The sequence below is a fragment of the Alligator sinensis genome, unplaced genomic scaffold (assembly GCF_000455745.1).
Source record: "Alligator sinensis unplaced genomic scaffold, ASM45574v1 scaffold157_1, whole genome shotgun sequence".
Classification (NCBI taxonomy): Eukaryota; Metazoa; Chordata; order Crocodylia; family Alligatoridae; genus Alligator; species Alligator sinensis.
Window position 1 is genome coordinate 303419 of NW_005842316.1, and position 13120 is coordinate 316538.

At 45.4% G+C, this 13120-nt stretch overlaps 2 protein-coding genes across 3 annotated transcripts in view; both read right to left on the reverse strand.

Moving 5' to 3' along the window:
• RPL39 (ribosomal protein L39) overlaps positions 1–3062 on the reverse strand; it is a 3958-nt gene extending 896 nt beyond the window's left edge. Inside the window, exons 1-2 of the mRNA XM_025209923.1 lie at positions 2984–3062; positions 2036–2315 (exon numbers count right to left, since the gene is read on the reverse strand). Of these exons, the coding sequence (XP_025065708.1) occupies positions 2036–2315; positions 2984–3062 (359 nt within the window). The remainder of the gene's footprint in view (positions 1–2035; positions 2316–2983) is intronic.
• Positions 3063–3575: 513 nt separating this feature from the next.
• On the reverse strand, positions 3576–12229 carry UPF3B (UPF3B, regulator of nonsense mediated mRNA decay). Of its 2 annotated transcripts, none has more exons than XM_025209921.1 (9): positions 11705–12229; positions 11372–11478; positions 10556–10654; positions 9540–9650; positions 9241–9284; positions 8312–8500; positions 7616–7758; positions 5656–5947; positions 3576–4664 (listed from the first exon to the last, which is right to left on the reverse strand). In XM_025209921.1, the coding sequence occupies exons 2-9, from the start codon at positions 11463–11465 to the stop codon at positions 4518–4520; spliced, it is 1119 nt and encodes a 372-aa protein (XP_025065706.1). In that variant the 5' UTR covers positions 11466–11478; positions 11705–12229; the 3' UTR covers positions 3576–4517. The 2 variants fall into 2 exon arrangements, with proteins under 2 accessions (XP_025065706.1, XP_025065705.1); XM_025209920.1 differs by having other exon boundaries at positions 7616–7770; positions 11705–12223.
• Between the last annotated feature and the right edge of the window lie 891 nt (positions 12230–13120).

Consider the following 13120-nt stretch of genomic DNA (forward strand, 5'->3'; position numbering starts at 1 on the left):
TCCCACAGAATGAAGCACTGTAATTGCAGCCTGCTTTGGCAAATGCTTTGGGCAGGGGACTAATTATTATGGTGCACCAAGGGCTAGAAGACCAAACCAAGTATTTTGCACTTATGAGCAAGTAGCACAAAGCAGGTTAGGAACAGTAATCCTGAACAGCCCACACCACAGGTGGCAAGGTACCGCTCTGCCCATTTCACAAATGGGAATATTGAGGTTCAGCACAGAGTGGCTTTTAAAAGCAGAGCAAGTTAGCAATAGTGCTACAAACCTGACCTAGCCATCTGGCTTCTTGCTTTCATCACAAATCCCAGCTCAGGGAGGGAAACAAGTATGCTGGCAGTAGAAGCCAGAACTGGCAAGAGCAGGTTTGGCCTCCACAGGGCTGTAGTATGGTGACTGTTTTTCTTCCATGCAAGTCTTTTTTTCACTGAAGCAAAGCTAACCTCTAGGCTGGGGGCAGCCTTACCAGGATAAGGTGCCTAAACTTACAGCTTGTTAACAGTGACAAGCAAGTAAAATGGGACTACGGAAAGGAAAGGAAAGGAAAAGGAAAAGGAAAGGAAGTGACCAGAGACTAATTCAGTGGGGGCCTACTTTTGTAGCACACTTGGCAGAAACTAGCCCTGCACCCTCCCCTACCCCAACTGCTGCTCTGCTTTTTGCTCCTGCCCTATCTACCACCGTGCTGCCTGTCCGCTCCCTAATCTGCTGCGTGCCATTTGTGCCATGGGTTACCCATCCCTTGTTTAACCTGACAGCTCCCCAGTGTCTCCTGAACCATCCATTTCACCCTCTGCCTGTCTGGAGTAACAAGTGGTCTTAAGATGCACCCATCTCCTTGGCAAAGCTCCTGGCTGCTGATCAGGGATGGGAGGCCAAAACCCCAGAGCTCACTTCTGCACCTGGCTTAAAGATTAACAGCAGGGCCTTCCCCCACCACACAAAGGTCCGAATACAGATCTGCATCCACACTGGGGCTGCAAAGATGCACCTGCAGCACCGGGCCAGGCCAGTGAGGGAGAAACACGCACCAAATGGATCAACTAGGTTTTCACTTGTTTTTAGTCATGCATCTCAATTAGCACTCACCAATTACTGACATAGCAAGGCTTTAGCTCTCATTTGCGAGCACTCAGCCACTTCCATCAACAGGTATCTAGGTTGTAGCCGTGTTGGTAGAAGCAGAAGGAATCAAATCTCGTGACAAAGATGATCTCTTTTATTAGACCAACTAGACATTTACTGTTGTTGTTTTTTTTTTATTTTTTTATTTTATTTATTATTTTTATATATATACTTGGGGGGGGTGCAAATAGCTAGTTGGTCTAATAAGAGAGATCACTTCCACTGACAAGATTCAGAGCTACAAATCCTGCCCTTGTATCCCTACTTCAGCAGCCCCTCAGTACCACGCACTGTTCGCTTCGGGCTATAGCAATGGTTAACCATGGAGCACGTTTTTATTTATTTTTTTATTTTATTTTTATATATATACTTGGGGGGGGGTGCAAATAGCTAGTTGGTCTAATAAGAGAGATCACTTCCACTGACAAGATTCAGAGCTACAAATCCTGCCCTTGTATCCCTACTTCAGCAGCCCCTCAGTACCACGCACTGTTCGCTTCGGGCTATAGCAATGGTTAACCATGGAGCACGGATACCGGACCCCAGGAAGCCAAGCCCTTTTGAGGGGCATGAGGCAGGAAAGATCTGCGACGGAGGCAAGGGGGTCATTCAGCCGCAGGAGGAGCAGACCTGCCAACCAGCTCTCAACACCCGTGGCAAGCTAGGCATGCAAGCCAAGTCCCGTGCAGCTCTGGTTGCAGGCTGGCGCACCAGGAGGCTCTCCCTAAAGAGGTGCCCCCTACGCCGGCGATCTGGCAAAGCCCGCCTCCGCACGGCCTCAGCACCAGCGCTCCCAGCGACAGGGGTGCAGGACGAGGCCACCCAGGGGGAGGCATCGTGTCCCCTGGCGCTTCCCCATGCAGGACGCTGCTTGCCCCAGAGCTGCCCCAGCCCCGTTGCCTCCTACCTGATCTTGTTACCCGTCTTCATGCGGATCCACTGCGGGATGGGCCGGTTCTGCTTCTGCTTCTTGGCCAGGTACCGCTTGATCTTGAAGGTCTTGTGGGACGACTGCGGGGGCGGGGGCAGGGGAAGAGAGAGAAAGAGAGAGAAGAGCTGGAGCAGCTGCTGCTGCCTCCCACCCCGCGCGGGGAGAGGAAGTGCGAGCGGGCGGCGCGGGGGTTGATGGGAGACGGGGGGCGGGGCCGCCCGGCCGGGACAGCGGCGTCTAGCGGCCCCTCGGCACACTACACCTCACTGCAGCGCCCGGCCGGAGGCTGCCGCTGCTGCAGCGCCCTCTGCCGCCCGGCGCGGGGTGAGCTGGCTTCCCGGGGGTCTCCAAGTTAGCTGCCACGTGCTGTGAGCACGGCCTAGATTAGAGCCCCCGGAAGGTGACCTGCATGGGTTGGGGCGTGAATCTACGTGTAGCGGGCTGCTTTCAACACATGCGCTGGTTTCCGCAGACCTAACTTGCAGAAGCCAGCACAGCGAGCTGTCCTTGCCCCCCTCCTCCCAATAGATCAGATGTCACGCAGAAAGAAAATGGTATCACAAAAGCCACTTTTGTGCATTTAAAAAACATTTCTCACCTTAAAATTTTAAATGAATTTTCGCAGACCTGACTTGCAGAAGCCGGCACAGCGAGCTGTCCTTGCCCCCTCCTCCCAATAGATCAGATGTCACGCAGAAAGAAAATGGTATCACAAAAGCCACTTTTGTGCATTTAAAAAACATTTCTCACCTTAAAATTTTAAATGAATTTTAGGCACTGGATCTTGCCACCTTTTCTAATTCTCTCCTGCAGGCAGATATTTGTTCTCAGGGACTGCTCAGAGACTTCAAGACTGTATGATCAGACCACCGATGTAGCCCATGTACAGCTGCCGCTGCTAACAAACCGCAGCAGCCTGCATACCACTAAAGCAGATGTCCCAGAGTCGGGAAGGGTGAAGCAAATGCGATTCCAATGCTAGCTGGTCACAGCGATTAACCATCTTCACTATGTCTGGTTCCTAAATTGAATTTGTCTGGCTTCCACCCATTGTTTTTTATTATGGTTTTTTTATTACATCTTCACCTTTACAATAGGCCCAAAAAGGAGAGCTTTGGACTGTTATGGCTAGTAAGCATCATCAGAGCATAACGAGAAGCAGCTGTAGTCTATGCCCAGCACAGGTAATACTACATCAATTTTCTTCCTTTACATTGTGACACACAAATCTGGGAAAACAATAGAAGCAAGCTTTTCTCCACTTTGTGGCAGTCAGGGTACAATGAAGCAGTAGACAGACAAGCAGCCTTCCCCAGCTTGGTTTAAGCTTCCTTTGTTCTTGCTCAGCATAACTTCCAGCTAAATAAAGGAAATTTTGAAGGACACTGTCCTACTGATAACTCATGACATATTTAACCCGCATATCAACATCAGGGAAACTTCTGATATAGCACAGATACAGCTCATGATATAAAACCAGCTCTATGCAACATGCAAGATGAGAAGTCAAAAGTAGTTTCAGTGTTTTCTCACAGTTTTTATTGGTTTTAGTACAAAATAACTATGGCTAAAATTTGCTAGCTTAAAAGGAGCCACTAGTGGTAATGTTTCTTTTCTGGGCTATGACATAACACTCCAGTGCATCTAGAAAGAGGAAGCAGAGACTGAAATGGCAAGAGTTTCCTACTTTTTAAAGACACAGAAAACAAAAGGGAATGCTTGAGAAAAGAATCAGATACTCTCTACAGCTAGAGCTGAATAAAAATAAACATTGCTTCATGGTTTGTCAAGAAATATCCTGTATTAACCAACTCCATTCACTTCAACCTCTTAGATCATCAATTTCTGTTGCTTCCCTAATTGAAAGCATCGGCAGAAGCCTCTCTCCTTTCCAAACTTCCTACAGGGTCTTGTTCCTTGGGTATGGTTCCCTGGACCACCAACAGCCATAGAATAATTCTTGGAGGTTCTTGGACTATTTATTAGTTAACTATTGTGGTCCAGGCACAAGCCCCACATCCCATAGCAATATAGGAGGTCAGCTTGCTCTACTTATAAGTGCATCAAAAACAGGTCTCGTAACTGCTCCACCAAAAAAACAAAACCCAAAACGAAAAAAAAAAAGAAAGTTCCACTTGTAGATCCAGGTGTCAACCTCCTGACTTCAACTCATGTTTATCAATATACTTAAGGCCACAAATAATCACTCCCACTTTCAACTGTTTTCTTCTCCCCTATTCTCTTATGCTGTAAAAATAAATCTGGGCAACTGAAAATACAAATGAGAATGCATTTCAAGGTCTGAATCTGCAACTGAGGTTCTTGAACCAGAAACATTCAACAGCACGAAGCCCCCTTTTCATCCTTCATTCCTTCTCCTCTTTGAAGGCACTTCTGGATTGCGTAGACATCCTCTTTGGCTGCGCGGACAGTCAGAACACATAAGGCCATATGCTAATCACTCCTCCTCTTTTGTGTTACTGGTCTCACTTTCCTGTTTTTTATCTGTTCCCTGATCTGAAGGTTTTGCAGCACTGTCTTCATACTGACAAAGTCGACTTCGGCTTCGGGCTCCTGGTTGGTATAGCTGCATTGCTGGACGATCCTGAAACACACCAGAACATAAATAGATTGTCAAACAGCCAAAGCACCACTGTCATTCTTATAGCCTTGATGGGATGAGGTCAATAACACTGCTAAGAGCCAGACCACTTCAGACTACTCAGAAGACTATTAATTATTCAAAGCATGGCTGAGGTACAAGCTGAATGGCACAGATAGTATGCTTACACTCTTTTCATCTCACTGTTTCAACAAACTGGAAGTGTTCACACAAAGAGGACTTCTTAAAAAATGCTGTTGTTTGACTTATATTTGGATAATGTCAAAGCTTTTCCCAAAAACTTTACATCCTGCTTTTCTTCCTCAGTAATAAAAACTTTTAGATGGGACATGAAACATCATGTTGCATAGAGGCTGCAAAACAGATTTATTTACATCTGGTCGAGACCCATTACTCTTGAGGGCAGGAAAAAATGCTTTAGGGCTATTTTGCATAGTGACTGCATGCAGCTTAGCACAGGAACTGCACAGCTTAGCAGTTCTTCTAGTTCTACCAGAGCAGCTTCTGCACAGTGCTTTGGAGAATGCTTAAGGGAGCCAGCAGTTTATTGCATCACTAGATCACTTCTGAAGATTTATTTTCTGCCATGAACCCACTTGCAGCATCAGCAAGAATGTGGTCCTACATTATTGATTCTCTACTGGCACCTAGAAGATTAGAAGTTGACATTTATCTGCTGGTAAAAAGTTAGAAAATATCGATTGATTTTTTCTGTTTAGGACTTGGCCAATAATACCTGGACTCTTACGCATTTTCTATGAAGTGGAAAGACATTCTCCAAGATCAAGTTCAGCTTAGCAGTGTCAAGGCTGACAGAGTCTATTATATATTCCCTATGCTTCATGGAAAACCTTACAGTTAATAACTGTATAAAGGAGAAAAAGTTTCTAAGGAGATAAATAGATCCAGCCTTCCCTTGAGGAGAGTGTCATAAAACACACATATTGGATGTTAGTTAGAAAAGACCCAGCACCTTGTTTCTGATCCGATCTCTCTTAATTGGATCCTCTTTTTTGTCATCTTTGGTTGCTCTCTCAAATTTATCAGGATTACTTGCGAAGTCCATAAGATCACTTTTCTTTCCTTTCTCTCTGAACGAGTCTCTCTCCTTCTTCACCTCTTCCTCTTTTCTTCTAAAAACCTTCTCTCTATCAAAGCGCTCTCTCTGTCTGCGGCGGTCATCATCTTGGCGCCTCAGTTTTTCTCGGTCTCTCTCAAAGTCTCTATCCCGGTCCCTGTAGTCTTTTCCACACTCATCTTCAGACCTGGATAAAAGAAAAACAAAACAAAAAACCAAAACCAGATAATTAAGTTAAAAAAGATCTGATAAATCAGGGATCCGGGTTTTGTTTCCACTCCCCACAGGAAAAGAAACGGCGAAAGCTGCAGATTTTACCCTTTACCAGAAGCAAACGCGGATTTCTCATTTTACCAGAGAAACCCATGGATTTTGCAGTTTTGCAATGAGCTCTCTGCAGGCTGTTAGAGTTCCAGCCTGCAAGGGGCACGGCTGCCAGGTAGCCTGGAGAGAAGCTCTCGCAGGTAGAGTGGGGGGGGAGGCAGAGGGGGAGGCAATCCCTGTATGGCCCTGCTGTTTCCTGCAGCACTGGGCTGCACTCGCCAGGCTGCAGAGGCCCTGGCGGAGGATACCAGTGTGGGAGCCCAAGCCCACAGAGGTCAGCCTGCACCTACCCCCACCCCACGCACAGATCTGGGGGCACAGGTTTCCTCGGGCCTCCCAGAAGCATGGGCAGCAGTGGGAAGCTGCCCCCCCACCCAAGCCCACAGCAGGCAGGCAGCAGGGCAGGTGGAAGCTGGGCTCTGGTCCACTGCAGCAGCTGCTGCCTCCTGTGGGGGGCAGGGGTCCCTGGCTCCATAGCTCAGACAGCTGGGGACTCCCTCCAGCAGGGCTGGAGGTGGCAGAGGGCCCAAGCAGGGCCTGGGAGGGGTGGGAGTAATGGGCTTTTCATTTTAAATTATGGGATTTAAAAAAGAGAATTCACAATTTAATATCACGAATTGTCAATTGATATATTAAAAATAATAATAATAATAATAATAATAATAATAATAATGTATTACTAGATGCCAACTTGTACATTTTAGACAGTTAACATCTGGAAAAGCCCAGTCATACCTGGGGAAATCTAATGGGAGGGGGAGAAGTAGTGGAGGGGGAGTGAGAAGAAGAAGAAAAAAAAAAGAGAGAGAGTAGCATGTCATGCTTTATAATGAAGGCAGCAACGGGCAGGACCATGAGTTAGAAAATCCCATATCTGTCTAGTGCCCTCTGCGGCTCTGGAAGTCACTTAAACCTTTCCGCACCTCAGTCCCTGGACTCATGGGAGAACTGACACAGCAGTAATTAAGCTTACAATACTCCCCAATGATATATGAATGTATCTACCCTTCACTCTGACCTTTATGGAAGCATACATGGTCTGGAACCCAGGAATTGCTCTGACCCTTCTCTTGTCCACCCTGCACTGCTAACTCTCTAGCTGCAGGGGCAGAGCCTGCAGCCCCATGTCATTTCTCTTCAGAGGCAGCGAAGGAAGGAACACTTGCTAGCAAATGCAAAACAGCTCCTATTGCTCCGAGAAGCTGCTATAAACTGGTGCAGATCACGGACTATGCAGAGGTGGTTTATACCCCTTTAACCCAGGCCTCAGCCAGACAGGGTAGGGGCTCCTCCTGTAAAGACTGCAGTTGGTAGAAAGCATTAGACTGCCCATGGAGTTAAACACAGATATTGTCTTTTATTTCCAAATTATGGGTCAAGCCTGGGAACACTACCCCACACAAACTATATCAGAACTGGGGGGTCCTGGTGCTGCTCTGAAAACTCTAATGATAAGGAAACATAAGCATTATGTACTCTAGAAACAAGTCTTGTTCCAAGTCACATGCTGCATATACACTGGAGAACTTACTTTTTTGCCTTCTCCTCTTTTGCCTCCCCGTCAGATCGTTTGGCTGATACAGTACTTAGGGCAGCAATGTTTTTTTCTTCCCTCTCTTTTTCCAGCTTCTTGGACTTTTCCTTTCTCTCCAAATCGCGTTCCTCTCTCTCCGGCTTTTTAAGTAGCTACGTACAAAATGCAAAATTTATTTTCTTAAAAAACACCTTGCAATCCTACACTGCTCTGCGTTATAGCTCAACTACTGTAAGCTAAACTAAAGTTTGTGTCATGCAAGATGTATGCATTCCTGTAATTACCTACCTGTCACACTCCAGACTCACAGGTTGTGCTGTCTACAAAGGAAATTGTGACCCAACTGCACAAGACCATTTCTTTTCAATTTGAAGAAAAAGAAAAGTTCAAACCAGAAATCATACGCACAACCAAGACCCAAGCTCATATGTTTTGGGAGAAAGGAAATACATGCTTAAGTCACACCATGCAAACTGTTCATATTTATCAAGACACAGGAAATAACAAATATAGCATAAAAATCCTCAGTATACTTTAAATAAGCTTGAATGTTATGAAATTGGAATCACCAACAACTACTAAATTCCATTGTATTTTTAGGTTAATATGAGAGACATACTTTTAGAGATGCTGTAAGGCAGCTTCCATATGGGATGGGGGAGAAATTCTCTCTAATAATTCAACGTCCTATACCTTAATCTTTGGTTCATCTTTTGATTTGTCCCTTTCTTTCTCTGGAAATCTTTCTACTTTCTTCAATTTCTCTGCTTCTTTTCTTTTCCTTCTCTCCTCCTCTTTCCACTTTCTCCTTTCTTCTTCTCTCTGTCTTTTTCTTTCCAGTTCTCTCCTTCTCCTCTCCTCTCTCTTTTCTTCTCTCAGTCTCTGAAGTGGGAAAGAAAAGGAAATGGGATATGAAGTGAAAATTCCTTTTAAAATGTCCACAAAGTCTCCCAGCCAGAAGTGATAGAAAAATCTTCAAAATATACTAATATAAAACCTGTGTCTAATCCTTAAGAAATGGTAAACTTCAGTAATATTACTACCCAAACTTGAAAAACTGTGGGGTCGAGGTTTGAGAGAAAGTAACTGATAAACTTGGATTTTAATCTGAAAGATCATCCACACCCTATTATGAGCTTCCCACCATTAAAAGTTAAATACCAAAGTACTGTAGGTTTCTGGGGAAAAAAAGAAAATTCAGATATAAAACAGAATCTGGTTGGCCAGTCACACAGTTGCACTTAACTAGGCCTGGTATTCCACTGCAACCAGGACTGCTTTGGTAAGTCCAGTCATTCACAGCACAGTCTGAGGTGAATACTTTAGCAATTTGAAAATGGCTTCTGAAAACAGTTTGAAAATTATAACAACTAACTGGGTCTCCCAAAATATTATACCCTATTTCCAAATAAAATCATTAGACTAAGAGCACACTATATTTTTCACCTGCCAACAAGCTTGTACAGCAGAAGTAGGGCTATAATTGGCCTACATACAGCACTGCCATCCATCTTGAACCCCCCAAATACCACTAATTTATGAAGACACGACTGTGCATATACAATTTCTGTAGAAGCAAGGAAGAAAAAAAATTCTACGTAGGTAATATAGAAAAACCCTACCTGCTTATTTTTCAAGAAGTTCAGAAGAGGAGTTGTTCTTTTCGCTTAAAGGGGGAAAAAAAAAATAATCAAAAAAGTAAATATTGTGTCTTATCAAAAATCTTATATTTGTACATAGAACCATGAGGTAGATGAGAGACATATCATTTCAAGCAGCCCATGACTTTAATGATACTAACTCTAAAAAAAGGAATGCAGAATACTCAACATACAAGAGTTGCAAACTCAGGAAATACTGCACCATGTAGATCTTTCCATGCTATAGAAAGAGGTTCATGTCAAGATAGCAGTTTTCATACCTATTAGCTCTTTGTTTCTTGCTTCTATTTCCTCCAGTAGCGTTTCAGGAGTAGATGTTAATTTTTCGTCATCTGCACTGTAACTTTCCAAAAACTTCTTATACTCTGGGTCTGGGGAGATAGATTGATGCATCATAAAATCTGCATGTATGCCCTCTACTGGACGTCTGCAATGGGCATTTTGCATTTTCTTTAACACAGTTCTTCAATGAACTACAGCCCCATATTTCTCTTTAGCCAAGTTAAATTGGCTGAGACACTCCAAAACAGGGACCACACTTCCTCTTATGTTTAGTAAATTATGCAATTAATTGCAACACCAATGCAAAACTTCAACTTCTTTATACAGTATAACCATATAAATCCGGCATCTTTGGGACCTTGCACCTGTCGGAAATTTGAAAATTCAGGATTTTTGAAACATACGGAAAGCGCATAGCTTGGCGCTGCCTGACTGGCTGGACACAGGGGGGAAGCTTGCAGCGGCAGCTGCCATCCACTGCCCTGTGTTGCCACCCCATGTGCGGCTGCTGCTACTCTTGCCCACTGCTCTGCAACCAGTCAAAAAAGGTTGAAAACCCCCAACGTAGTGTCTTTTTTTAAAAGTGCTGGATTTTTGAAAAACGAATTTGTGAGGTTATACTCTACCATGATTTCTGTATTAAGCCAATTGTGTTATTAGTTTATAGTTGCCTGCTTTTCTGCAAGTGCACTGAGCTTGGAGAAGCTTTTGGGACAAACACCATCTTTTCACTGCCTGCCTGCATAGTGTTTAATACAAAGGGATCATGACCTTTAATTGCAGCCATGAGGCACCACAATAATACTTTTGAAGACATATTGGAGAAAGTTTTTTCCACAAGTTACTTGTTAAGTTTAAAGTTTGCAGGCATTCTTTTGTGATGCTAATGTTACATAGTAAAAAAACATTCACATTTTTGCTGTAAGATGGTTCTGCCTCATGTATAAGCTGATGGATATAAACACATACAAACAAACAACTCTAGCTGTTATACCATCGTCAATAGTCCCAGTTTTGGCATCCTTTTTCTTACTCTTCTTTTTTGCAGCTTTTTGGAATGGTGCAAATTCCACTATGGCAGCATATTCCTGACCTGTTATACAGAACAAAATACACAATAACTTAAATGTCTGCCACTATTTTACATTAGGATAGATGCTTACAAGAAACAGGCAACCCTAGAACATCTAACTAGATATTTCATTTACAGACTATAAACAGAATACACTGAAAAACAGCATTAAATGAATGCTAAATTTGCAAAGACTAGCACTCAGAAGTGTTAGCAGTAAGGATGCCCATTACATTTTATATTTATGCATTATGGTCATGCCCCATTTTCCCCTGTACACTTCCCCTGCTTCATTCATTGTGTGAATAGAAGGTGATTTTAAAAGTAACTGTGGAGAAAAAAAAAAATCCCTAATCTTGATAATATCTGGTAGAATGTAACATCCATGCATAATAGCCAAAATCTTTTTTCAAGGTTTCTTCTGAATGGCAAGCATATTAAGATGCATAGATTCAATATATTACTGCAAAAAGATTACATGAATTACTGAGGTTCAAAGCCACAGAATACGTATGCATTTCAAAAGTGATGTTTAGACCTATGAAAGGATTAAAGCATGATAATTAAGCTTTCATTTGCTGCAGGGTAAGAATGACCAGGCAGGAACTGCTGTAAAGGAAATGATACAAAGTAAATAATCTCTTTCCCCTTTTACCTCAGCGTAACTATGTTTCACCTAAGGCTACTGATATACAAGTCAAAAGATACTAAGTATATAACCACATTTTGAGTACTTGCCTTTGTGATCAACAAAAACATAACCGTCAAAACGATCCCTGAATAGTACTATGTCTTCTTGGTTTTTAAAGTTGATGTAGGCTCGAGAAAACATGTGAGGATACAAACTGCAAGAGACAAAAACAAGCAACATAAGGGGAAACTAAGCTGGATAGAATTGCTGATTAGTCTAGTTATATGAACTACAGGTATACACTCACGGTCCAGTCCAACACAGTGGAGTTGTGTGCTAAACACCCCCCTCCAAAAAAACAAAAAAAACAAAAAAAAAACAACAAAAAAAAAACAACCAAAAACCAAAACCCTCCCACCTCAAACCCAAACTTTATGCACCTGGAATCATTGGCAAAGAATTCAAAATAGTCATGTTCAGGCAGAGGCTGAAGATGTTCCTCGAGCTGCTCCTTGGTCAGACTGGGAGGCAAGCGCCGAATTACAACCTGACCCAGTGATGCCGGGGAGGGGGGTGAGGGTGGGAAGAGACAGAAACAAGAGAGACAGGGTAAGAAGATAATGTCATCTCCCCTCCGTTTCCACTGAGCTCATTACCCGAGATGTTGCACGATAACAGACCTGTGCTCTACGCAAGGCTTGGGGGAAATGCCCTGCAGCAGCAGCCTTGGGCCACGTCCATAACTGAGGCCCCTGCCACACATTAGATCGTAAGAACTGCCATTTCCTGGATCAGACCATAGGTCCCTCTTGCCCAGTCTCCTGCGTCACACCCAATAATGGCCTCGCTCTTCTGGCAGGCTTATAATAAGACTTGGTGGGCCTAGGCCAGGGGCAGGCAAAGTCTGGCCTGTGGGCCGGACCGAGCTGGCAGTGGACTCCATTTCCCAGCAGCCCCTGCCCACACGGCTGGAGCCAGTCTCCATAAAGACTCCAGCTGCTGACTATGATAGTGCAAGGCTGGGGTTGCCACAGAGACCAGCCCCAGCTGAGCTGGCAGGGCAAGCAGCAGAGCAGGGCAAGGGGCTGCTCCAGAGCTGCTGGGATCTTGCAGTGGGGGCAGCTTGGTCCAGGGCCAGCTGCCACCTGCATGCTTCAGGTAGGGGTGCGCAGGCTGTGGATTGCGGCTCTGTATTGGCTCCTTGCCAAGGTGACAGCCACGTCCTGAGCCGGGGCAGAGCCACAATCTGCCGCCTGCACATCTCCGCCCAGAGCATGCACGTGGCAGATCGCAGCTCTGCCCTGGCCCCGGACCAAACCGCCCTGGCCATAAGATCCCAGTGGCTCCAGAGCAGCCCCCTGCCCCGCCCATGCGGCTGAGGCTGGTCTCCATGGCAACCCCAGCCTTGTGCTGTCACAGGGGCTGGGGTCTCCATAGGGACAAGCCCCAGCCATGCGGGCAGGGAGCCCAGACCCGCCAGGTTACCCATCCCTGCCCTCGGCCCCTGCCCAGCAACACAACACACAGGCCTGCGTCACACGGGGGCAGAGAGCGAATGCTGAAAGGCAGAGCAACGGGCCCGACCAGGGCTCGCTCCCGGCCGCCGGCCTCGAGGAACTTCCCACTCAGCAGCCGGGACCTTCGCACCTGCGCTCAACCGCTACGTCATGCAAGTCCCTGGGGAAGCGTGCGATCGACACAGCCCGGCCACACGCCCTGCACAACCCCCGGCAAAAGCATGCGATAAACGGAGACCGGAATGACACGCGCAATAAACGCAGCCCGGCCGCACACATGACGCCGGTGACACGCCATCAAGCCCGGCCAGCTGCGGGCAGAGCCGCCCGGCTGCGGAG